The 27,131-nt window shown below is 42.3% G+C and overlaps 2 protein-coding genes across 3 annotated transcripts in view; one reads left to right on the top strand and one right to left on the bottom strand.

Annotated features, from left to right (window-relative positions):
* LOC124140447 overlaps window positions 1-5,871 on the bottom strand; it is a 36,031-nt gene extending 30,160 nt beyond the window's left edge. The window contains exons 1-2 of the mRNA XM_046508003.2: window positions 5,772-5,871; window positions 4,028-4,126 (exon numbers count right to left, since the gene is read on the bottom strand). Coding sequence (XP_046363959.2) covers window positions 4,028-4,121 — 94 coding nt within the window. The 5' untranslated portion in view covers window positions 4,122-4,126; window positions 5,772-5,871. The remainder of the gene's footprint in view (window positions 1-4,027; window positions 4,127-5,771) is intronic.
* Window positions 5,872-6,134: 263 nt separating this feature from the next.
* Window positions 6,135-25,797, top strand: LOC124140448 (probable assembly chaperone of rpl4). Of its 2 annotated transcripts, none has more exons than XM_046508004.2 (11): window positions 6,135-6,264; window positions 11,034-11,143; window positions 12,848-12,994; window positions 14,520-14,672; window positions 15,102-15,202; window positions 16,025-16,148; window positions 17,253-17,354; window positions 18,489-18,557; window positions 20,456-20,596; window positions 23,819-23,894; window positions 25,306-25,797. In XM_046508004.2, the coding sequence occupies exons 1-11, from the start codon at window positions 6,222-6,224 to the stop codon at window positions 25,398-25,400; spliced, it is 1,161 nt and encodes a 386-aa protein (XP_046363960.2). In that variant the 5' UTR covers window positions 6,135-6,221; the 3' UTR covers window positions 25,401-25,797. The 2 variants fall into 2 exon arrangements, with proteins under 2 accessions (XP_046363960.2, XP_046363961.2); XM_046508005.2 differs by having other exon boundaries at window positions 6,146-6,252.
* Window positions 25,798-27,131: the final 1,334 nt, after the last annotated feature.

Below are 27,131 nucleotides of genomic sequence, written 5' to 3'. Positions count from 1 at the left end.
AAACACATTAATATGCATTTTAGCTCACTATTTAAATACAAAAAATAAAAATTGGTGAATTAATCATGATTTTGATTGATTGTATTTTCCTTACACTGGAATAACTATGAAAAACTGTTTCTAAAAAACAATCAGACTTTCAAGAGAGCAATCTAGTGAAATGTCAGCAAATGTTCTTCCTTGTTCTTGCAAAAGCCTGACTCAGCCACAAGTTGCCTACAGTGAGTCAAGTTAAGGAAGTCCTGACCGATTTCCTCAAACAGGCCCCACACAAGGATGGTGGCAAATTCTTACGTTTTATCATAACCTCAACATGTCCCTGATCAGGGCTCGATTTAACAACATATACATGTACATGTGCATCCTATTATTGAAAAATAATATTAAATGTAGCTTAATATTGCACGTAAAAATACTTCAAATTTGTGGTTGGTTGGTACTTGTTTAATGCCGCACTCAGCAATATTCCAGCTATATGACGGTGGTCTGTAAATAATCGAGTCCGGACCAGACAATCCAGTGATTGACATCATGAGCATTGATCCATGCAATTGGGATCGATGACATGCATCAACCAGGTCAGCGAGCCTGACCACCTGATCCCGTCAGTCGCCTCTTACGACAAGCATAGCCACTTTTTACGGCAAGCATGGGTTGCTGAAGACCTATTCTACCCCAGAATCTTCATGGGTCAAGGAGGATAATTCAAACTTAAACGAAATAGATTATTTAATCGAAATTTGTACCATCAGGGCCCACTTGCACAAAGCGATCTTAGCGCTAAGATGATCTTAACTCCCATACTTTAACATAGGCTTACAATAGTCGTAGCGCTAAGATCGTTTTGTGCAAGTGGGCCCTGGATTAAATTAATGTTGTTATTTTTGTTTTGTTGACACAGAAGCCAACACATATACACAAGAAGCATCTCAATCGGACAACTAACCTTGTTATTTTCTTTGTGAACATTTATTACAAAATGCACTATTTTTTGTAAACATAACAGTGTTTGCTGTTCTCATCATGCTCATCTTTCACAGTTCCTATCGCTGATTTTTTGGTGATTTGTTAATTGACTAGTTGGTGTGCATGAATGAATAAGAGTGAGTGAGTGAGTGAGTGAGTGAGTGAGTGAGTGAGTGAGTGAGTGAGTGAGTTAGTTAGTTCGGTTTAACGCTGCTTTTAACAGTATTCCAGTTATATCACGGCGTGTCAGCTTAATGTCGGAGGAAAGCCCAAAGTGATGCAGGTCTAAGACTTTTACTACTTTGGTGAAACCCACGAGCGCGAGCAAGGGACGCAACTCTGCACAGCGGCGCCTTAGACAACTGGGCCACCCGTGTCCCCTGAATGAATGAGTTTTTGAACACTCAAAGCTGAAAAAGAAGCTTACAATGATGATGTCTCTACAATCACCAGAAGCTCTCAACTAGGAAGTTTTGATTAGGTTTCAATAATGTTTCTCGTCATTACAGAACATTCGGGAAACACCACAAATTTTAGTTTTCAGCTAACCATAAGGAAACATTCTCAAAATGTTTTAAATTTTTGTGTGTTAGCTGGGTAATAGCCTTCTCAGTTTCTGAAACGGGAATAGTGCAATCTCATTAAAATCAGAACTTAGTTCTCACTACAGCTAAACAAAATCTGAGAACATCCGATTACGGGTCACGTCAGAATGACCTTTCATCCAACCAATCACAACCTTGCTTACCAGATCAGGAAAGTGACAGTCGAAAAGTGTTTGCTAATCATGCAACCTTGAAAATTTAACATTGGGTATTCCAAACGACATATACAGGCTTTAAGACTAAATCCATACAATCTAGGCCATCTATTTGCCATTCCATAATGTTCTTTTGTTCACTTTTCAAAATTTGTCAAAATATGTTTGAAGCGTAGTCGCCAGTTTGAAACTAGTGCTGTAAAGCATGTGAAAGCTGCCTTCTGATTGGCTAATGTCGACTTCAAATGGTGAATATAGCTCTAGACTCAGCAGAGATACAGCCTATTCCCTTCAGTAAACTTGAGATAATAAGCAAACTCAAAGCCTCCATAGCCCAAAAATGGCAAGCCCAGGGGGATGCAAGTAAGATCCACAGATGGCCATACAAAATTCAACCCAAGATTCACTCAAAGCCATACTCATACTCAAATGAAAGTTGAAGTAGCCATCTCATGCCATGCACTCGATCACAAAGATCACTATGACAACGTATGCCCATCTTGCAATGGACCCGAATCCATTGCTCACTTGTTACTGGAATGGCAAGACCATGTCCCAGCCCAGCTCCGTTACAACAAGACTTGCATTTAGATCTCCTTAAACCAAGAGATGCAAGAGCGAAGCCTAAACTAACTCTTTTTCTGAGAGATAGACAGTTACTCAAACGTATTTAAACAAGAGCAGCCTAAGAAAATCTATCAGTTTCAAAAAATCTAAAATGAAATCATATCAATACAAGAATAGAAATCTTATCAATATAAAAACAGAAATTTTATCAATACTAAAACTCCCAATAGAAATTTGTACTCTACTAACACACATAAGTCCCAAAGGACAGGTCAGCCGAAATTGCTATCATGAAGGGGTGCTAGGGATTAGAGTTAAGGGTAACCTTTTCTAACCCTGACGAGTTAAGGGTAACATTCTCTAACCCTGACGAGTTAAGGGTAACATTCTCTAACCCTGACATGTTAAGGGTAACCTTTTCTAACCCTGACGAGTTAAGGGTAACATTCTCTAACCCTGACGAGTTAAGGGTAACCTTCTTTAACCCTGACACAGGCCCAAGGATTGAACTCAGCATATTCTCAGCAATATGACGGCAGTCTGTCAATAATCAAGTCTGGACCAGACAATCCAGTATTCAACCATGTCAGCAAGCCTGATCACCTGATCCTGTTAACCGCCTCTTACAGTGAGGTGAAATGGGGTTTACAGTCGCGTCCAAGATTATTGCACTTACATGGCGACGTGCATGCACGTGGGTGGGTGTGGCTGCTTGTACTAATCTGGACTAATGCCGATTTTGTAGTGCTAGCCCACTGAGATATCACGCCACAGTTTAACATGAATACACAGACTCCGAGCCGACCAGTCCTTTATTTAGCCCCTTATGTCGAGCGCCAGGCTGGGTAACAACAAGTACCATCTTTTAACATCTTTTGGTATGACGCGGCTGGGGATCTAACCCCCGACCTTCTGGACGTCCTGGGGTCCTACAATTAACCTTGTTGTTACAAATATAATTTCTAAGTGTGCCTTTCAGTAGGGCTGCAACGGTTCACCAATACTTCAATTCGGTTCGATGCTCGATTATTTCCATTCGATTCGATTATTTTCGATTCGATTCATTAGTCTAATAATATACAATGATTCATGTATAATATGCATAAATAAGTAACAAAAGGTGTATTTACTTTAACTTTTTTATAGAACAGTGCAACACTGTGCACCAACAGGACAAACTCATCACCTCAGACTGTGAGGTCAATCAGGTCATCAGGGATGATCATGTTTTTTGATAAAAACACAAGCATGTCCACTTTGTCACTACTGAGGGAAGCCCTCCGAGTAATCACAACATCCCCGGCTGTTGAAAAGACCCTCTCACTAGCCACACTTGAGCCCAAACCTTAGATTTTAGATGACTTGGGGCTGGTGACAGCACGTCATCTGGCATGCTTTCAAAGGGAGGGCACTCTAATCTATTTGCGTTTTCAAGAGACAGTTGTCAAAAGTTTCAAACAAATGCATTTTTTTACATTTTCACTTTGTCAATATGAATGCGTCTTTTAATTTTTTTCGCCAACGAGGTAGGTTATTTTTGTTAATTTTAAATTTATTACAAAAATTGGAATGAACCGAATCGAAATCTAGGCATTGTAAATCGAATCGAGACGACAAGTACCGGATCTCGGTACACCGAACCGAACCGTTGCAGCCCTACCTTTCAGGCACTGAGAACTTATTTAAACTGTACCACAAGTCCCTTACAACAAGGACTTTCAAACCCTAAACTACCTTCAGCTTCTCTCTCTTCTTCCTTCTCCTCGTCTTTGTACTTCGCCAACAAATCAAAATATGCTTGTTCTTCTGGGGTCCTCTCATTTGCCATCAAACCTGAAACAACCATCACAAACCATGACACCTGGTGTCTTTCACAAATATAATTACCGTATTTGACGTAATAAGTGCCCCGCTATAAGCGCCAATGGCGGTATTTGATGATATAGTGGCTAGTGAACAATCCCAATTAGCACCCTTCCGATTGATCAATGTGCACAAGACTAATTTATTCGTGTATAATACGCACCTGTTTGTTATATGCACCCTTAATTACGGGGAATTAAATTCTGGAAACATGTATGTGCATGCATAATAAGCACATAATTTTCTTTTGTATCATTTCAGGCTGTCAGCATAAACCACGAAATTTACGATCTTTCAACTCTTTCACCAAAATGATATTCTAATAAGAGCCCCCTATTTCTAATTTTGAGAGCAGCCTGTGCACTTATTACGTCGAATACGGTATGTTGGTGAAACCTTTGTGAAGTACTGTAACTACACCTAATGAGCCATATGTAAGCAATAAAACTATCCAATGGGAGGATCCCTCCTGATGAAATGAGTTCCTGAAAACATAGCCAGGGAAAAATATATACGATGACTTTTATACATTTGAATGAAAAAGATAAATCTTCATTCAACTTCAGTACATGCATGATCAGATCATTTTATATGTGTATCTATATACTCTTTGCCAGAGCTCTTAAAAAACAATTCCCAATCGGACATTTTGTACCGAATCTGGGGGCTTACAGTGTGTTCCTGGGTAGGTTTGGGAAATAAGGGTTCGAGTATCGGGGTAGTAAATTTAGACTTGACCCAGGCCGAATAAGATTACCACAGCTGCCTTGAGGTTTGCTGCTTCGTTTATTAATCTAAGGACTCCTTCGACAAACATATCTGCAGTAAACATGGTAAATGTACGACTGTGATGCTTCTTATAAACGATTTTTGATACTGACTTTTCTCTATTATCAAAATGGTTTATAGAAAGGAGACAGACATGCAATTACCGCGGACAAAGACTGTTGCAATATCGAGTAATGACCGCTCCCTATCACACCACTGTCCATTACAATAACTGATCCCTGTACATCCGGGCTTTTAAAGATCATGGCATCCGAGAGTGAATGTGTCAAGTCAGACCTGCTTCTTGTTTATCTGTAATTAGTGTTTGGATAACACAGAATATTGAAACAAAGACAACTTTGGCACAATAGTTTATGAGTGTGTCCCATGCATACTAATCACTCTCTTCTTTCATTTGGAAAGAGTGATTAAACTATAAAGATTCTAGATATAGGAAGCTTATCTCCGGAAAGCTCTGAATACAGACCATACAGACCACCTATAGTATTAGCAGATCAGTAGCTGATTAAGCTTGTAGTTGTTAATTTATTCCGCTACTCAAGCATTCTAGTTTTTACATTTTAACAAGATGTCAAAACATATTACTCTCACATTTGCAACATGATGCCAACTTAGATCAAGGAAGGGCTATCATAATCGAGTATTAAACCAACTGCGTCGATGTGTTTCGGTTCGGAGTCCTTCAGCTGGTGTGTCGAACCTTTTGTAAGTTTTCTACCATTTGAGTGACAGGTCAGAAACTTGGTCTGAATATGTTCTTCGGGATGGGTAGAGTTGTATCCTATCGTGATAGCATATGTATATATATACGTATATATATATATACCTTGTGTCGTGCGGAAATCCGCAAACAGAAAGTAAGTTCGGTCGCGACAGACGGAAGTCTGGGAGTGTTTGATCGCTAAGCTCTGTGTCACTGTTTTCTCTTCGTGCCTCCCCTTAGCACGGAAAATACGGTGTTAGGAGCTAAGGGTGATAACACACCAGAGTTACTTCCCCTGAATCTTTATATCGATATAACCCGTAACATACTTGAATATGTTTTCATTAATAAATTACATTTGCCAAATAACATGTGAAATTCACATACTATACGTGAGATATTTACATGTTTAACCTTTTTTAAATTGAGTTTTAATTTACAAACTACAGTAAGATGTTTATAAGGAAAAGGATAACGGGAAGAAAATGTACTTGTAAGTAGTTGAGGGAAAACATCTATGTGTCACGTCCATGTGTTCGGATTTGGACAGCGGATGCTAGCTGGATTTTAAAGATGCCAAAGAATAAATTCAAGAAAAAGCCAGGTTCATCCCTTGGTATACACATTTTGCTTATGTAGTTCTCTCACTGCTATGTGTCGATCATGTTTTTCACAGTGACAGCTCTTTCTGTTTGGAGACATTACAGATCAAATTGCAATACCCTCTCGCTTCACGATCCAACACCCCTTTTTCCGTCTTCGGGAGACCCGTGAAGATCCGTGGTAGAATAGGTCTTCAACAACCCTTGCTTGCCGTAAAAGGCGACTATGCTTGTCGTAAAAGGCGACTAACGGGATCGGGTGGTCAGGCTCCCTGACTTGGTTGATGCTTGTCATCGATCCCAATTGAGTGGATCGATGCTCATGATGTCAATCACTGGATTGTCTGGTCCAGACTCGATTATTTACAGACCGCCGTCATATAGCTGGAATATTGCTGAGTGTGGCGTTTAACAACAAACCAACCAACCAGCCATCTTAGGGAAACTTACACGTCTTAATGATCCAACACCCCTTTACAATCCTTAGCGTTAGTTGTGGGTTAGGGTATGGGCTAGCTGTCTCTTTAAACAAATTAATCCAATGTAATTTGAGGTAACTCTGTACAAACTTTTCAAGTTTCGAATTTCACAGAAAATCGCTAATGCACATGCATATAAACAATCAGGTATTGATGACGTGGTCAATGAGCGCAAATCTTTTGGTAGGGTGTTTGTTAATTAGATTAGCTCTTTAGACTATCTTAAGTTCAAGCTGGCAACCTGTGTTTGATCCTCAATGTTGCGCTGGTTGAAATTTTGAAAAGTGCACCCAGTATTAAAAGTGCACTACTCCCATTTCATAAACTAGGGCCATTAATTATCTCATTTTTAACATTTTTATGGTGCATCACTGCAGTAGCACAGATAGGACAGTGAGTCCCTTATATAGTCCCAGACAGATTGTCAATTATTAGGGCTTGACTGAATAACCAGCACTATTCAACTTTGGTGAGAGTAGATGATCTTAAACATGTTAAAGGGGCACCGATCTTCAGCAATATTCCCTAGGACTGGTTGTTGCCTTTGTTATTGTTTTTCCCCCGTGAGTACCCGGAGGATATTGCAGAAATCTAGACTAGTTTGCGACCTGTGCTGCGCCATTCGTAAGCACATTTGTCACTTTTATTGATAGTGTAAGGGTGTATGGTTACATGAATCAACAAACTGAAATACAGTTTAGTCTTGAAAATAATAAGGAAATATAGTTATCTTTGCATCGGTAATCATGGTAATGGTGACAAAGTTTTGATAAGTCACTTGCTTGGAATTGTGTGATTTTTTGTATAAACTATTTTGACTTGAAACGCAAAGTAAATATTTCACCTGAGCATTGCTTATTTTATCGTGTGTATATTTTAAAGTCAAAATGTGTAACATTTTCACTTAGGCAATTTATCAAACGCCTAAATATTTAGTTATTTTACAAATTGACTGAAAAATCTGACCATTTATGTTGTTATGATAACAAATTCCAAACATTTTCATGCTTTTAATTTCATCCCCCAGAGAAAATGATAGGATTAAAACAGAGCTCCAGATAAGCTGCGTATCTGCGTAAAATACGCATCAGAAATGCAGAAATATGCAGTGAAATAAAATTCAAGTGTATCAAATACGCAACGAACATTACAGATACGCTACAAAAATAAAACTAGTGCATATCATCAAAATGTTGTGAAGTAACCCTGCGTATTCGATTAGCAAATGAAACTTATTTTGAAATTATATACGGACATTCTTGCCAAACTCCACGATGACAGTTACATCATGATCATTTGCCTTCCTTTCTTGTGGAAGTATCGCGGTATTTTTGAGTCCTATAAAGCTCTCAAATCCACTCGACAACAGTTTGCAAGGACGAGACTAAGTGTTTTTAAATATTTAACTTAAATACCCACATGTGTAAAAACTAGTGGGTAACAGAAATTTGAATACCCAGATAGAATTACTGATACCCAATGATTTTAAAATGCATGGGTAAAATACCCATAAGACCAAAAGCTTATCTGGAGCTCTGATTAAAAGAAAACGAACTTCAAAGTACATTTCTATATCGTAGCATAATTAGCCTATTGTGATGTTTTAAGCCCTTTTGAACCTCTTAATAATTGGTAGTCAATCTGTTAAATAAATAGACAGATGTTTCAGCATGTTCAGTCAATTTGTAAATTACTGAAATATTCAGACATTTTATAAATTGCCTAAGTGAAAATGTTACACATTTTGACTATAAAATATACACGATAAAATAAGCAGTCTCCTCTCCTCATTTTAATTTGGATCTATTTTGATCTTAAAAAATAATTCCACAGTGAAGTGATAGGTTCTTCAAACATGAAAGAATACTAGAGTCCTTTTTTCATGTTACGTATTTTTATTGACATAACATGCAGTTTATTTACAGACTATATAAAAATATTGTGAACAAGTATATGACTTAGATAACAGTGAATTGTTTGCACATAATTTTTCGCAGTTGTTATTTGTGAACAAATATATCATCAGTCCAAATATTAACAAATTTTGTAAAAACAATAAGAAAATTATACATCCTATTGATTTTGATCACCATGGCATCTACAGGATCTACAACCGCTACTATTGAGGGTATATTTGCGTTCTGTGAAGGTTTTCTTTCGCTTGCTTCCCGAATCAAGGTGGTTAAAAAATGAAGCTTCGCTTGGGTTTGCCTTCAATTGAGGTTTCATCATGTTCATGTAGAGCGGTATTGGATGGTATGGAAGATCTGATTTTAATGAGATTGTGCATACACCAGCTTTGTCCTATAGGCTCAACCAATCTCTATAACATTTATATGACCGCCTCCGTGGTCTAGTGGTAGAGCGTCTACCCGGAGAGCGGGTTCGATCCCCGGCCGCGTCATACCAAAAGACGTTTAAAGATGGTACTTGTTGTTACCCTGTCTGGCGCTCGGGATTAAGGGGCTAAAACAAGGACTGGTCGGCTCGGAGTCAGTATACTGTGTCTGAGTGGGGTATTCATGTTAAACTGCGGCATGGTATCTCAGTGAGCTAGCACTAAATCGGCATCAGTCCGGACTAGTACAAGCAGCCACACAAACACACACACGTACACGCATGTCGCTCTATAAGTGCAATAATCTTGGACGCGACGTTAAACCCCATTTCGCCTCACCATGCTCACCTGTAACATTTAGGGTATCTGTAACAGACAAAGTAGACGCAATTTATGGATAGCCACTTCTTTTGATACTGTAAAGGCGATGTTTCGGTATAGATCCTTATACCGTTGTCAAGATTTCACTTAAACATGTTAAAGGAAACTAACAGAAGCAGTCCACATTCGCCGCCACTCGCCATCAATCAACAGAGATCAAGGCTTTTTCATCCCATCCGCCTACTATGAACTCATTAAGCATTAACCACTACACCTATGCAATTAATTCTGTTAAATTGGCTTCGTGTCCCACTGGCTTCCACCTATGTGTTCTCTGTCCATCATGTTGTGACAGTATCCTTCTGTTGTCATTACTTACTCATGTTATCCTACTCATGTATGCAATTGTTGTTATTGTTAATCCTCTACAGTGAATCCTCCACCTACTATATATATTCTGTACAATGTTCCTCATTCAGTCTTGCTTGACAACAGTATAAGGATCTATACTGAAACATTGCCTTTACAGTATTAAACTAAAGAAGTTGTTATCCATAAATTGTGTCTTCTTTGTCATCCATCAACTTCTAAGTAATGCCTATCAAACAATTATTCTGTAACATGCCCCATCTCATGAAAATCAGATCTAGGTTCTCGCTGCCGCTAAATAAAGATCTGAGGAGATCCCATTACGGGTCACGTCAAAATGACCTTTCGCGAACTTTGACCGACCACTGAAATGACTAACAAGAAGTTGACATCAGCCAATTAGAAAGCAGCTTTCTTGAGCTTTACGGCACTTGTTTCAACCTGGCGACTTCCATTTTAGACTACGCTTAGAACATATGTTGACACAGTTCTCGATTAAAATTTTGAAAACTGAACAAACGAATATTCCAGAATGTCTAATATATGGTTGAGATTGTGTGGCAGTGCTTCCCACGTACTGTGTAATGCCTCCTCCTTTCAAATATTTATCCCACGGAAGTGAGAGACAAACGATAATTTTGACGGAATCAGTCGTACTGGCCGTAACTGTCGTTCAGAATAGCCCATGTTAACGTTTTCGAGGTTGCATGATTAGAAAACACATTCCAACTATCACTTTCACAATCTGATCAGCCATGCTTTGATTGGTCGGATGAAAGGTCGTTCTGATGTGACCTGTAATGGGATGTCCTCAGATCTTTGTTAAGCGATAGCGAGAACTAAGATCTGATTTTGATTAGTTTGTAACAGGCCCAGACAAATTCGGCAAGTTGTCTGCAATAGTGAGTTACAATTTCTGCAAATCTTTCCCCAATATAACCAGTAGGAATCCCTCTGAAAGTGTAGACCCGTGAAGATTCTGGGGTAGAATGGGTCTTCAGCAACCCATGCTTGCCGTAAAAGGTGACTATGCGTGTCGTAAAAGGCGACTAACGGGTTTGGGTGGTCAGGCTCGCTGACTCAGTTGATGCATGTCATCGATCCCAATTGCGTGGATCGATGCTCATGATATCAATCACTGGATTGTCTGGTCCAGACTCGATTATTTACAGACCGCCGTCATATAGCTGGAATATTGCTGAGTGCAGCGTTAAACAACAAACCAAACCAAGACCCTCTGAAAGTGTGTGTACAAGCGTGGTGCATTGTGTTTCAGTGGAGCGGAAGAAGGCCCTGAGGGAGGCAGCTCGGGAAGCCAAACAGGAAGAAGCCAAATCAAGCCTGAAGGGAAAACAGAACTACTCTGTAGACCAGCTTCTGGACAAGGTGAACTGTAGCTTTGATCATAGGAGTCCGTATCTAAAAAATAGACGCCCTCATGCATATTCATGACTGGGCTCACGTGTGGAGATGGTCATGAATATGCATGAGGGCGTCTATTTTTAGATACGGACTCCTGTGCTTTGATGTATAAGAGGGAATTATCTAGGATTCCTAACTAAATCCCCATGGCAGACAGTATATAGGAAAAATCCCAAATTGGAATAAAAAAGTTGCCAAGTTACATTGTCATAATCATAAATGTTTTTTCAGGGTGACTTTCGAGGCATTTCAATGACAACAGGACCAATAGACAAGAAGAGGCTTTAATCATGTTAATGTTCACTTTTACATTTGTGAATGAAATATTCAAATACACCTGCATTTTAAAAAATTAAGGACTTTTAAAAAGTCCCATTTGTGAAATTTTGAACAAAATTACTCATTTTTACTGACAATTACTTCAGAATTGGGGCCAGATGTCAACCCCTGAGCAGGTCTAGATAAATCAGCGTTAGAAATTGGCACTAGTCCTGTAGTCCTGTATCATAAGGACTAGTAGAAATTTGCCCTTTTTAAGGGTTTTGCTTTATGTTGTCATTATAAGGACTAGTGGACGAGAACTGTTAGTTTCTACCACTGATAAATCCCTGGTTAAGCAAACAGTGAACAGAAGTGTTACAGGTCCGTTTGGTTGGTGCCTTAACTGGTCCAGTCACATTTACTGATCAGGAAGTGTTTTTTGCTAATTAGGTGGTGGGCTTTGGACTATATGATCATGGAGATGGGTAACTTGACCTTTTTACTTAACCAGCCAAAAAAGTGTATTTACTGGTGCTCAAAGATGGGCCTACACCATGTTGTATTCCCCCTTCGGTCGGGTATCCTAGTGGTTAAAGTGTTCACTCGTCACGCCTAAGAACAGGGTTCGATTCCCGAGATGTTTACGATGTGTGAAGCCCATTTCTGGTGTCCCTAAAACATCGATGCTTTATTAACTAATTGCTGCTCATAAATACTTCCAATGTCCTGGGGGGGGGGGGTCGGGTAGCCTAGTGGTTAAAGCGTTCGCTCGTCACGCCGAAGACCCGAGTTTGAATCCCTACATGGGTACAATGTGTGAAGCCCATTTCTGGTGTCCCCCGCCGTGATATTACTGCAATATTGCTAAAAGCGGTGTAAAACCATACTCACTCACCATTCACTCCAATGTCCTGGAGAGAGATACCAATGATTTTGTTCTCCGTGTTACAGATTTTGGAGAGTTTGTATTTGTGAGCAGACAGATTCAATGTGTACAATGTGTTAAGTCCTGGTGTCTATTGACGAAGGTGATACAAGACCCTACTTTCATAGTGAAGGGGGTCCAACAATATGAGGGGGAACGGGTGGCCCAGTCGTCTAAGGGCGCCGCGATTCGCTGTGCAGAATTGCGTCCCTTGGGCACGCCAGAAACCTATGATTGTGGGTTCGAATCCCGGTTCGCCCCGATTATGTTTCTCGGTTTGTCAGCACCATACCCGTGCTCGTGGGTTTCACCGATGTTGTAAACGTCTGTGACCAGCATCACTTCGGGATTCCTCCCACATTAATCTGACACGCTGTGATATAACTGGAATACTGTTAGAAGCAGCATTAAACATGTTAAACCCAACTGACTCACTCACTCACTCCACCAACATGAACATGGTACTGAATGTCTATTCACAGGCAGAAGACTGCATTGACAGGTTTGAGTTTGAAGTGGCCCAGAAGTTCTGCCAGCGAGCATTGGAGCTGGAGCCCGATCACATCCGAGCCCTAGAGACTGTAGGGACGCTGCTACTGGAGGTCGGCAACACTGATGGCGCCAAGCAGGTAGGTACATAGTTGGGGGGACTACTAGGAGCATCCCCTTAGGTGTGCCAGAAACATGATCGACAATTTGAATCCAAGATTCGCCCGGTTTTTGTTCCAAGGTTTGTCAGCACCATACCCGTGCTCATGTGTTTCACCAAAACGTTAAAGGTCTGAAGAAAGATGTGCCTCACTTCATGCCCTCCTCCCACATCAAGAGACCCGTGAAGATTCCGGGGTAGAATAGATCTTCAGCAACCCATGCTTGCCGTAAAAGGCGACTATGCTTGTCGTAAAAGGCAAATAATGGGATTGGGTGGTCAGGCTCGCTGACTTGGTTGATGCATGTCATCGATCCTAATTGCGTGGTTCGATGCTCATGATATCAATCACTGGATTGTCTGGTCCAGACTCGATTATTTACAGACCGCCGTCATATAGCTGGAATATTGCTGAGCGCAGCGTTAAACAACAAACAAACCAACCAACCAATTAAAATGCAGGTCGTGTCATCACTTCTCAGTTTACTAACAAGGCCAGGTGCCAGTGTTTAGTCTGGTGGAGTCCAGGGGAGGGTCATGCCGAGTTCCTGGGTCATCAGCTTCTCATTTGTCTGACCCATGAAGATCTGGGATAGAGTAGGTCTTCAGCAAGCCATGCTTGTTGTAAGAGCGACTATGCTTGTCATAAGAGGCAACCAACGGGATCGGATGGTCAGACTCACTGACTTGGTTGATGCATGTCATCGTATCCCAATCGATTATATACAGATCACCGTCATATAACCGGAATATTGCTGAGTGCGATGTAAAACAACAAATGAAACAAAACAAAAAATCTTGTTTGTCTGTTACGTTAAATGATGGATGAGGCACTGCAACTGAGCTACAGATAAGCTGCGTATTTGCGTTAAATACCCCCCAAAATATTCAAAACCCAAATACTTTCAATTAACTTGCATACAGAAACGCATCCATCAAATGAAAAACTCAAATGTATAAAAACAGCATGCGTAAATATCCAATGAAGCTTTTTCAGCATGCGTACAATGGAGCTAATTTTCAGAAACACAATTACGAGCTAATTTACTTTTCGAATCAAGCCTATAGTTAAAAGATTATTTTATTTTTTTTTAAATCTGAAAATGTTTTTACCTTTGAGCATGTTGAGTAAAAACTCAATTGCTCAAAAAGTTATCTGGAACTCTGCTGCAAGTACCAATGGTAAGGGGGGCACGGGTGGCCCAGTCGTCTAAGGCGCAGCGATTCGCTGTGCAGATTTGCGTCCTTTGGGCACACCAGAAACCTATGATTGTGGGTTCGAATCCCGCTTCGCCCCGATTATGTTTCAAGGTTTTTCAGCACCATAGCCGTGCTCGTGGGTTTCACCGAAGTGGTAAACGTCTGAGACCAGCATCACTTTGGGCTTTCCTCCCACATTAAGCTGAATGCCGTGATAAAACTGGAATAATGTAAAAAGCGGCATTAAACCCAACTCACTCACTCACTCATCAATGGTAAGATGTTCACACCCTTACTTCTTCCAGTGTTTTGGGCGGGCGGTGGAGGTGAGTCCGGAGGAGGGTCACGCCAAGTACATGTACCTGGGCCAACTGATGGAGGGCGCCACCGCGGTGCAGTGCTTCCAGAAAGGCATTGAGCTGATGGTCAAGGAGAAGGGAGAGAGGGAGGCCAAGGAGGTGAGACCACCATTGTCAATAATTGGCCTTCAGCAGTAGAAGCTAACATTTTTAGTCCACTAGTCGTCATAATGGTAACATATAGCAAAACCCTTAAAAATGGCAAATTTCTACTAGTCCTTATGATAGCTTAACTATTGGGCAGTTTGGCAAGGACTACAGGACTAGTACCTATTTCTAACGCTGGTCTTGCGCACACCACATTTCTCCATCACACTTCAAAACAAACAGACATTTTGCAGAGTCCAATATGTGTCACAGCTTTCTGGGACAGTGAAACTATAAATTTATTCATGTTTAGTGATGAAGTACGTCCCTTCTGATAATATAATATAACTATTTCCCTCGACATTACTTACCAAACTCAATTTGACAAGACTGGCCAAAGATTGCAAACATTTGTTACAACTGTGTTTGGGATGTCGTCAGGTTGCAGCAGCATGCCGAGGAGCGGAAGACACCACCATCACAGACAGAGACATCTCCAACGCCTTCTGCTCCATCGCAGAGATATACATGACAGACTCGTGGTGTGTACTTGCCCCAAAACAAAATTTTCTCCTTCAAATTCCTCTGCTTGACATTTGTTCTTGGAAGAAACGGGACCCCTAATACTGTATGTCTTGAAATTAATGCGTCTCCAGATGAATGCGACTGCGGCCCCCAGCCAAAAATGCGACTCAGTATGAATTTCTAGTGTTTGAATGACATTTTTAGAGACTTGTTACAAGGGCTGCTCAAGAAACAGTGATGTGCAATATATATAATTGTTTATTTTTTACCCAGATGGTATTTCAGCTATCCAAAATGTGAAGTGAGCCGTCTTTTTGCGTCATTTTGAGATATAAATGTGATGTTTAATCACTCACGTTTTTTGCATTTTATTCAAGCTCACATCAGTTTCAAGATTTACAGTAATTAATTTCAAGGGTCCTTATAGGAAATATGAGGGTCCTGCAAAGTAACGGACTTTTTACTTATCCTGCATTACTCCTTAATTGATATCACTTCTTCAAGCGGAGACCTTCAAAGGCCCATGTTCGATTCCCCAATTTTTCTGGTGTCCTCTGCCAACAACCAACCAACAAGCCAACCAACCAACAAACCAACTGTCCATCCAACCCAACAACCACCAACACCCACTCACCCACTCACTCACTCACTCACTCACTCACTCACTCACTCACTCACTCACCAACCCACTCACCAACTCACTCACTCACTCACTCACTCACCCACCCACCCACCCACTCATTCATTCACCCACCCACCCTACCCCCCTCATCTTAGTTCAAGATTGATTATTTTCATTTATCCACACGGTTTAGATTTAAGCGCTGTCGTAATTTCAGTTTTGACGAAGATGCAGAAAACAAATGTAAAGAGAATGTGGAGAAGGCGATTGAGACAGACGGAGAAAACCCCGAAGCCTATCAACTGAGAGCCAGCTTCATGCTGTCTAAAGACAAGAAACAAGTCAGTTTAGTGTTATGCTATTCATTACTCTTGCTCCATAGTCTAGTGGTAGAGTGTCCGCCTGGACACCCCAATCAGGGGTTTGATCCATGGCCATGTCATACCAAAAGATGTTAAAAGATGGTAGTTGTTGTTACCCTGCCTGGCGCTTGGTATTAAGGACTCACAGAGTCAGTATACTGTGTCTTAGTGGGGTATTTATGTTAAACTGCGGCATGATATCTCATTGGGCTAACTCTATAAAATCGGCATTAGTCCGGACTGGTACGAGCAGCCACACACACAAACGTGCACCCACGCAATAATCTGGGACTCGACGTTATGCTCCATTTCATCTTACCTCACCTCACCTCACCACACTTTTGTTCATGAAAACTTCTTTGTGATAGATATTTTGAATACTAACAAATAACAATACAGTTGTGCCATATTAAGCATTCTCTTCTCTTCTGTCCCGTGAAGATTCCGGGGTAGAATTGGTGTTCAGTGACCCATGCTTATCGTAAGTGGAGATCGGGTGGTGAGACTGGCTGACTTGGTTGATGCATGTCATCGTATCCCAATTGCGAGGATTGATGCTCATGATGTCAGTCACTGGATTGTCTGGTCCAGATTTGATTATTTACAGACCGCCGTCATATAGCTGGAATATTGCTGAGTGCTGCGTTTAACAACAAATAAGCAAAACTCTTGTCTCTTCTATTATAAGAAAACAGCTGCGTCACACACACACACACACACACACACACACACACACACACACACACACACACACACACACACACACACACACACACACACACACACACACACACACACCACACACACACCCCACACACACACACCCCCCACACACACACTTGGACGCAACGTTAAACCCAATTTCACTTCACCTTTTCAGAACATATATCAGAATTAAGTTTTGAGATGAATTTGCTCAGTTTTGTCAATATTGTTGTTAAATTGGTATGTGACTGAAATGACCAAAGTTGAATATGTTCAATAAACAAATATTAATTTCATGTAAAGAGGTCAAACATCATTGAAAGTAATCCTTTCTCACAGCTGGTATTAACATTTTAAAACTTATTTTCTTGCGAGTAGGAAGCGAGAGAAGATATTAAGAAGAGTGTGTCGCTATGGTTACCAAAGGTGCAAGCGCTGGATAAAGGTGATGTCCCTGATGAAGAATTTGACCCAGTTGAGGTAAGGACAATTAATGAAATTACTGTGATGAAAAAACTGCACAATCTCATTTTTTAGGATTATGTTAAGTGAAGGATAAATTGTTTTTAAAGTGATTGATTTTTAAAACAAGTTTCATTATCTTACAAAAATGGATTTAGACTTGGAAGGGTAGTTGACTGTGTGCCCTTGTGTGGCCTGGTGTGGCCAAATGTGGCCAAATGTGGCCTAGTGTGGTCTAGTGTGGTCTAGAGTGGCATGGTGTGGCCTAGAGCGGCCTTGTGTGGCCTAGAGAGGTCTTGTGCATCCTAGAGTAATCTTGTGTGGCCTAGAGTGGTCTTGTGTGGCCTAGGGTGGCATTGTGTGGCCTAGAGTGGCCTTGTGTGCCCTAGAGCGGCCTTGTGTGGCCTAGAGTGGTCTTGTGCGGCCTAGAGTGGTCTTGTGTGCCCTAGAATGGTCTTGTGCGGCCTTGAGTGGCCTTGTGCGGCCTAGAGGGGCCTGGTGTGGCCTAGAGTGGTCTTGTGTGGCCTGGTGTGGCCTTGTGTGGCCTAGAGCGGCCTTGTGTGGCCTAGAGTGGTCTTGTTCGGCCTAGAGTGGTCTTGTGTGGCCAAGAATGGTCTTGTTTGGCCTTGTGTGGCCTAGAGTGGCCTTGTGTGGCCTAAAGTGGTCTTGTGTGGCCTAGAGTGGTCTTGTGTGGCCTAGAGTGGTCTTGTGTGGCCTTGTGTGGCCTAGAGTGGTCTTGTGTGGCCTAGAGTGGTCTTGTGTGGCCTTGTGTGGCCTAGAGTGGTCTTGTGTGGCCTAGAGTGGTCTTGTACAGCCTAGACTGGTCTTGTGTGGCCTAGAGTGGTCTTGTGTGGCCTGGATTTGCAAAGTGTGGTCTTGTGTGGCCTTGTGTAGCCTCAAGTAGCCTGGTGTGGGCTAGGGCCGTCTGGTATGGCCTTGTGGCCTTGTATGGCATCATGGAGCATAGTGTGGCCTAGTGTTCAGGTAGTATAGTTTGATGCTCATGTTTTTAGTTGCGGCTTTGCCTTGTACAGACTTGATATTGCTGAAATAGTGTTGACTGTGGCATTATTGGACAATTACTTGCATTGAAATACCCCTACCGCTTTGTAGTATTCTCATGCCTGTAGCCATGGTAACTTGTATTTCCAGACTGTTTCGCTGACCTTTGATGCCAGAATGGCTGCAGGGAAGATTCTAATTGAGGTGGAGGAATTTGAGGTAGGTTACTCATGTGTACACCTTCTTTTATACATGATAGTATTCCTCCATGGAGCCATTTGCTACCATAACTTTGGAAGTGACATCACTACATCAACAATTAAGATCAAAACAAAAGGATGGTCCAGGCAGTCTATTCACAAAGCTGTCTTAGCGCTAAGATTGACTTCAAGGTGTCGTAGCTAAAAACAGCTAAGTCTATTCTCCAAGCTGTCTTAGCGCTAAGATTGATTTCAAGGTGTTGTAGCGAAAAATATCTTAGATAAGTCTATTTTGAAGCTGTCTTAGTACTAAGTTATCTGAAGTTGACGACAAAAATTAAGACAGGGTCAGACCTGTATTAGGAGCTTACAATAGGTACAATGGGGCCAAAAGATGGCATGTTGAAGAAAACAATTCAACAGTATGGGTCTGCTGTATCATTTCTTTCATTACACAAACAACAGATGCAACCAAACACTGCTGAAAATTGTGTGTTTACCGATTATGAGTCGATAACAGATGATAGCTTATATTCATTCCATACCAAATTTTGCTTGAAACAACACCCCAGGTTTTTTTTATTTCGGTTAAAACACTAGCAGCGTATATGCATACTGTCGCAGTGACCTTTTCTTGCCAAAGGCAGTTAGTTTATATGGAGAGTGAGAGTGGTTTCCCTTTGACTACGAGTACAACGAGTACAAATAATCTCAACATTGTGCCTAGCAAGTATAAGGGGAAAGGTGTTTGCATCACCAAAAATTTATATTCCCTTGAAAAAATCTATGATTGGGTCAATATTGACTTGATGTCGAATGGACTGAAAACCACCGATCATGCTGTGGACAAACTAAAGCATGGCATATTAGACAGCTGGATTTTCACAAACCTTCTGCAACTTTCTTTGGAGTAGTGAGTGTGGTGTGGGTCTCATGACAGAATGGCCAGTTGTTTGATATTACAACCTTGGTCTTCAGCAACCCATGCTTGCCGTTAATGGTGACTATGCTTGTCGTTAGAGGCAACTAACGGGATCAGGTGTTCAGGCTCGTTGACTTGCTTGATGCATGTCATTGTATCCCAACCCTGTAGTTCGATGCTCATAATGTCAATCACTGGATTGGCTGGTCCATAATGTCAATCACTGGATTGGCTGGTCCAGACTTGATTATTTACAGACTGCTTTAATATAGCTGGAATATTGCTGAGTGCGGCATTTAACAACAAACAAACAAACAAACATAGACTGGGGGCATGGGGGGCCTAGTTGTCTAAGGTGCCATAATTCGCTGTGCAGAGTTGTGTCCCTTAGGTAAGCCAGAATCCTTTGATTATGGCTGGGATGAGTCCAAATTTACTAACCGGGTACCCATCCCCCTATTACCCGACCCTACCTGGTACCTGCTGTAGGTCTCAAGAGGTAGGTGAAAACTGTCCGATTGTGAAAAGTTTGACCATAGCTCTTGTAAAATGTGTTTAGATATATGTATGAAATGACCTTGTGTATACACTAACGTTGACTGAAGTTATATTTTTATTCAAACATATAACAGTCAGAAGGAATGGGCGTGGTAGTCAGGAAGAACTGTGAACATTAGTGACTTGTTTAAACATAGAGTTTTAGATACCTTTTGTCGTTAAACAATGTATCACGTGACTTACCACGGTCCTGTGGGTACCCGGGTCCTACTCAGTACTCACCCGACCCGAGTACCCGAGTTACCCGTCCCAGCCCTACCTTTGATCATCGGTTTGTATCCCGGTTCACCCCGATTATGTTTCTAGGTCTGTCAGCACGACATACACATCCAGACTTGATTATTTAGAGACTGGCGTCATATGGCTGGAACTTGCTGAGTGCGGCATTAGACAAGAAACAAACAAATACTAAAGCTGTTGTTCACTTGCTGTTCTAGCTGGCGTGTGAGGTGTTGGAGTCTCTGCTGGATGAGGATGACGAGGTGCCGCCAGTGTGGTACATGCTCGGCTGGGCCAACTACCTGCAGGGCCAGGACTTCAGGGAGAATGCTAGGTACTATCTCACCAAGGCCAACAAGGTAAGGCACCCAACATGTCGGGAACGCTAGGTGCCATCTCACCGAACATGTCGGGAACACTAGGTACCATCTCACCGAACATGTCAGGAACACTAGGTACCATCTCGCTGAACATGTTGGGAACACAAGGTACACCCAACATGTCGGGAACACTAAGAACGCTAGGTACACCCAACATGTCGGGAACACTAGGTACACCCAACATGTCGGGAACACAAGGTACACCCATCATGTCGGGAACACTAGGTAAACCCAACCTGTCGGGAACACTAGGTACACCCAACATGTCAGGAACACTAGGTACACCCAACATGTCAGGAACACTAGGTACACCCAACATGTCAGGAACACTAGGTACACCCAACATGTCGGGAACACAAGGTACACCGAACATATCGGGAACACTAGGTACACCCAACATGTCGGGAACACTAGGTACACCAAACATGTCGGGAACAGAAGGTACACCCAACATGTCGGGAACACAAGGTACACCCAACATGTCAGGAACACTAGGTACACCCAACATGTCAGGAACACTAGGTACACCCAACATGTCAGGAACACTAGGTACACCCAACATGTCAGGAACACTAGGTACACCCAACATGTCAGGAACACTAGGTACACCCAACATGTCGGGAACACAAGGTACACCGAACATATCGGGAACACTAGGTACACCCAACATGTCGGGAACACTAGGTACACCAAACATGTCGGGAACAGAAGGTACACCCAACATGTCGGGAACACAAGGTACACCCAACATGTCGGGAACACAGGTACACCAAACATGTCGGGAACACAAGGTACACCAAACATGTCGGGAACACTAGGTACACCAAACATGTCGGGAACAGAAGGTACACCAAACATGTCGGGAACACTATGTACACCCAACATGTCGGGAACACTAGGTACACCAAACATGTCGGGAACACAAGGTACACCCAACAGGTCGAGAACACTAGGTACACCCAACATGTCGGGAACACTAGGTACACCCAACATCTCGGGAACACAAGGTACACCCAACATGTCGGGAACACAAGGTACACCCAACATGTCGGGAACACAAGGTACACCCAACATCTCGGGATCACTAGATACACCCAACATGTCGGGAACACAAGGTACACCAAACATCTCGGGAACACAAGGTACACCCAACATCTCGGGAACACAAGGTACACCCAACATCTCGGGAACACAAGGTACACCCAACATCTCGGGAACACAAGGTACACCCAACATCTCGGGAACACAAGGTACACCCAACATCTCGGGAACACAAGGTACACCCAACATCTCGGGAACACAAGGTACACCCAACATGTCGGGAACACAAGGTACACCCAACATCTTGGGAACACAAGGTACACCCAACAATTCGGGAACACAAGGTACACCCAACATGTCGGGAACACTAGGTACATCCAACATGTCGGGAACACTAGGTACACCCAACATCTCGGGAACACAAGGTACACCCAACATGTCGGGAACACAAGGTACACCCAACATGTCGGGAACACAAGGTACACCAAACATCTCGGGAACACAAGGTACACCCAACATCTCGGGAACACAAGGTACACCCAACATGTCGGGAACACAAGGTACACCCAACATGTCGGGAACACAAGGTACACCAAACATCTCGGGAACACAAGGTACACCCAACATCTCGGGAACACAAAGTACACCAAACATCTCGGGAACACAAGGTACACCCAACATCTCGGGAACACAAGGTACACCCAACATGTCGGGAACACAAGGTACACCCAACATGTCCGGAACACTAGGTACACCCAACCTGTCGGGAACACTAGGTACACCCAACATGTCGGGAACACAAGGTACACCAAACATGTCGGGAACACAAGGTACACCCAACATGTCGGGAACACAAGGTACACCAAACATGTCGGGAACAGAAGGTACTCCAAACATGTCGGGAACACAAGGTACACCATACATGTCGGGAACACTAGGTACACCCAATATGTCGGGAACAGAAGGTACACCGAACATGTCGGGAACACTAGGTACACCCAACATGTCGGGAACACAAGGTACACCAAACATGTCGGGAACACAAGGTACACCCAACATGTCGGGAACACAAGGTACACCAAACATGTCGGGAACAGAAGGTACTCCAAACATGTCGGGAACACAAGGTACACCATACATGTCGGGAACACTAGGTACACCCAATATGTCGGGAACAGAAGGTACACCGAACATGTCGGGAACACTAGGTACACCCAACATGTCGGGAACACAAGGTACACCCAACATGTCGGGAACACAAGGTACACCAAACATGTCGGGAACAGAAGGTACACCGAACATGTCGGGAACACAAGGTACACCAAACATGTCGGGAACAGAAGGTACTCCAAACATGTCGGGAACACAAGGTACACCAAACATTTCGGGAACACTAGGTACACCCAACATGTCGGGAACACAAGGTACACCCAACCTGTCGGGAACACAAGGTACACCCAACCTGTCGGGAACACTAGGTACACCCAACATGTCGGGAACACTAGGTAAACCCAACATGTCGGGAACACAAGGTACACCAAACATGTCGGGAACACAAGGTACACCGAACATATCGGGAACAGTAGGTACTATCTCAGTGCACCGAACTTCGAGAACACAGTGTCGAGAACACAGTGTTCGAAATAAGCGCCTGTGGTAGGTAGATCTTGTGTCAGGCCTGAAGTTTCAAATTTGTATGGGTCCTTATAAAATTTAATTGTCACAATAAACTGCCTTTTTTTTAAATGAGGTCCTGAGCTTCTAAAGTCTGTGGGTTCTGATGGCAGCCTGGCAAATTCTTTATTTCAGACACTGCTTGAACATGTTGATAAGCTACAAAATAGCTCATGAGTCCTTGAAATTTGACAAGAACGCTTGTAAAGACTTTGATTTATCATAAAGAAGTTTAGTATAAATAAGTACTAATCAATACGAACAGTACGCACATACTGCCAATTTTCATTCAAAACTATAGATGACTTTTTAAATACATCATTAAGTCATCAACTAAAACCATTGTTGTAAATTAATGTTTTACAGAGGTGTGGCCTTCGATTTAATTCACTTGTCTGACCCAAATTCAATTGGGCTTCTGTGATATGGCTTCAATATTGTGACGGTGACATACACTCATTCACACTTGTGTTTCCTTGGTTACAGGTGTATGCCAAGGTGAAGTACGAGGATGCTGATCTGTTGAAGCATATCACAGATTTGTTGGAGGAGCTTGGACCAGGTGAGCTGCAATTGTCAAACCGATGGCTCCATTTTCTTCTGCCTAACGGGGCTGTTGGGTAGCCTAGTGGTTAAAGCGTTCGCTCGTCATGCCGAAGACACGGGTTCAATTCCTAACATGGGTACAATGCGTGAAGCCCATTTTTGGTGTCCCCCGCTGTGATATTGCTGGAATATTGCTAAAAGCGGCGTAAAACCATACTCACTCACTCTGCCTAACAGATGCCTCACTTAACATTGCTTGGTTTCTAGAAACTGGAGAGGTGGGGTAGCCTTGTGGTATAAACGTTCAAAGACTGTATATGGTATAAATCTGGCACTAAGACCGTTTGAGGTATGAATCTGGCACCAAGACAGTATTGGGTATAAATCTGGCACCAAGACAATATTGGGTATAAATCTGGCATGAAGACCGTCTTGGGTAACGGTCTGGCAACAAGACCGTATTTGGTAAAATCCTGGAACCAAGGCTGTATTAGGTATAAATCTAGCACCACAACTGTGTTGCGTATAAATCTAGCAACAAGACAGTATATCGTCTAAATCTGGCACCAAGACCTTATTGGGTATGTATTTGACACCAAGACCATATTGGGTATAAATCTGGCACCAAGACCGTATAGGGTATAAATCTGGCACCAAGACAGTATTGGGTATAAATCTGGCACCAAGACCATATTGGGTATAAATCTGGCACCAAGACCGTATAGGGTATAAATCTGGCACCAAGACAGTATTGGGTATAAATCTGGCACCAAGACCATATTGGGTATAAATCTGGCACCAAGACCGTATAGGGTATAAATCTGGCACCAAGACCATATTGGGTATAAATCTGGCACCAAGACCATATTGGGTATAAATCTGGCACCAAGACCGTATAGGGTATAAATCTGGCACCAAGACCATATTGGGTATAAATCTGGCACCAAGACAGTATTGGGTATAAATCTGGCACCAAGACCATATTGGGTATAAATCTGGCACCAAGACCATATTGGGTATAAATCTGGCACCAAGACCATATTGGGTATAAATCTGGCACCAAGACCGTATAGGGTATAAATCTGGCACCAAGACCATATTGGGTATAAATCTGGCACCAAGACCGTATAGGGTATAAATCTGGCACCAAGACAGTATTGGGTATAAATCTGGCAACAAGACCGTTTGAGGTATGAATCTGGCACCAAGACAGTATTGGGTATAAATCTGGCAACAAGACCGTTTGAGGTATAAATCTGGCACCAAGACAGTATTGGGTATAAATCTGGCACCAAGACAATATTGGGTATAAATCTGGCACCAACACTGTATTGGGTATAAATATGGCACCAACACTGTATTGGGTATAAATCCATACACAACAGCAGACACGCTTGTCTTTGAGTCCATATTGTTTCCTTCTACAGGTGAAGGTGATGAAGATGATGATGACGCTCAAAATGGCGTCAACGACGTTGAACCAGACAGTACTGATGATGAGGGCGAGGCTATGGAACACTAGACTGCATGGCCAATGTACACCGTTTGTTGTATCAGAAATGTAATGATAGTAATTAAAAGATTATGTAAATATCACCAAAATGGATCTGTCCTGGGGGTGCTTGTATGTGGTCCTGCCCAGATTATTCGTGTGGCAGTATGTATTGCATGCTGTCTTGGCTTTGTATCATAAGCTTGACAACAACAAAACTGTTCTGGCATGCCTTAAGGGACAGCAATGAAATTGGGACAGCTTTAACACCTTTTTCAGCCTTCTGTAAGTACACTGGGGGGGGCTACGGGTGGCCCAGTCGTCTAAGGCACCGCACTTCGCTGTGCAGAGTTGCGTCCCTTCGGTACGCCAGAAACCTATGATTGTGGCTTCGAATCCCGGTTCGCCCCGATTATGTTTCTAGGTTTGTCAGCACCATACCCGTGCTCGTGGGTTTCACCGAAGTGGTAAATGTCTGAGACCTGCATCACTTCGGGCTTTCCTCCCACATTAAGCTGACACGCTGTGATATAACTGGAATACTGTTGAAAGCGGCGTCACACCCAACTCACTCACTCACTCTCTGTAAGTACACGCATGACAAACATAAATCAAGACAACCAGTAGTGATTTCTAAGTCAAATCTATCCATCTGGTTTGTGGAAAAAATGATGCTTTGGAGTAGTCTAGCAAATGTTCCCTAGGCCACATGAAAAACGTGTTGATACCCTGAGTGAAGGTTGAAGCTTTATCTTGTGGCTTAAACAGTTTATTCAAGATATGATGTGATATTTTGCTAATTGCTAATGTACAGAGGCTGCTTGTTATGGGTTTACATGAAAGTACAGAGCTCCAGATAAGCTGCGTATCTGCGTGAAATACGCATCCGAAATGCAGAAATACACAGTAAAATATAATCTAAGCGTATCAAATACGCAACGAACATTACAGATACGCTACAAAAATCAAACTTGTGCGTATCATCAAAATATTGTGAAGTAACCCTGCGTATACGATTAGCAAATCAGCAACTTATTTTGAAATTATAAACGGGCATTCGTCAACCTTGCCAAACTCCACGATGACAGTTACATCATGATCATTTGCCATCACACTTTCTTGTGGAAGTATCGTGGTATTTTTTAGTCCTATAAAGCTCTCCAACCCACACGACACCAGTTTGTAGGGACTAGATGAATAGAGTTTTTAAATATTTAACTTAAATACCCACATGTGTAAAAACTAGTGGTTAACAGAAATTTGAATACGCAGAAAGAATAACTGATACCCAATGATTTTAAAATGCATGGGTAAAATACCCACAACACCAAAAGCTTATCTGGAGCTCTGAAGTAAGACATATGTTAGCGTTACCAGCACAGCCAGGGTGTAGAGGTTTGCAATGTACAAAAAACTGCATCCTGGGTCTCGTTCCACAAAACGATTGTGGCGCTAAGATGATCCTAACTCCCATACTTTAACATAGGCTAAAACTGTCGTAGCGCTACAGCCGCGTTGTGGAATAGGGCTCTATTCAAGAAACTGCGAGACATGGACTGCCCACGGTTTGTTCAGTTTAAGTCAAGATCTGGACTGTGGAGTGCAAAGTTATCATTTCTGGTTTGTCAGCACCAGAAAATGGGGCAGTAGGGTAGCCTAGTGGTTAAAGCGTTCGTTCGTCATGCCGAAGACCCGGGTTCGATTCCTGACATGGGTACAATCTGTGAAGCCCATTTCTGGTGTCCCCCGCCGTGATATTGC

This window comes from Haliotis rufescens, unplaced genomic scaffold (assembly GCF_023055435.1).
Source record: "Haliotis rufescens isolate VD_foot unplaced genomic scaffold, xgHalRufe1.0.p SCAF_37, whole genome shotgun sequence".
NCBI classification, from domain to species: Eukaryota; Metazoa; Mollusca; class Gastropoda; order Lepetellida; family Haliotidae; genus Haliotis; species Haliotis rufescens.
The sequence above is the reverse complement of the archived record's forward strand: the minus strand, read 5'-3'. Positions and strand labels throughout refer to the sequence as shown.

Excerpts from the sequence above, each read along its gene's own strand:
- LOC124140448 (XM_046508004.2), top strand. The coding sequence starts at position 6,222 with ATGCCAAAGAATAAATTCAAGAAAAAGCCAGGTTCATCCCTTG. Across the intron at positions 15,203-16,024 it reads ATATACATGACAGACTCGTG|TTTTGACGAAGATGCAGAAA; the intron begins GTGTGTACTTGC and ends TCGTAATTTCAG. Across the intron at positions 20,597-23,818 it reads ATCTCACCAAGGCCAACAAG|GTGTATGCCAAGGTGAAGTA; the intron begins GTAAGGCACCCA and ends CCTTGGTTACAG.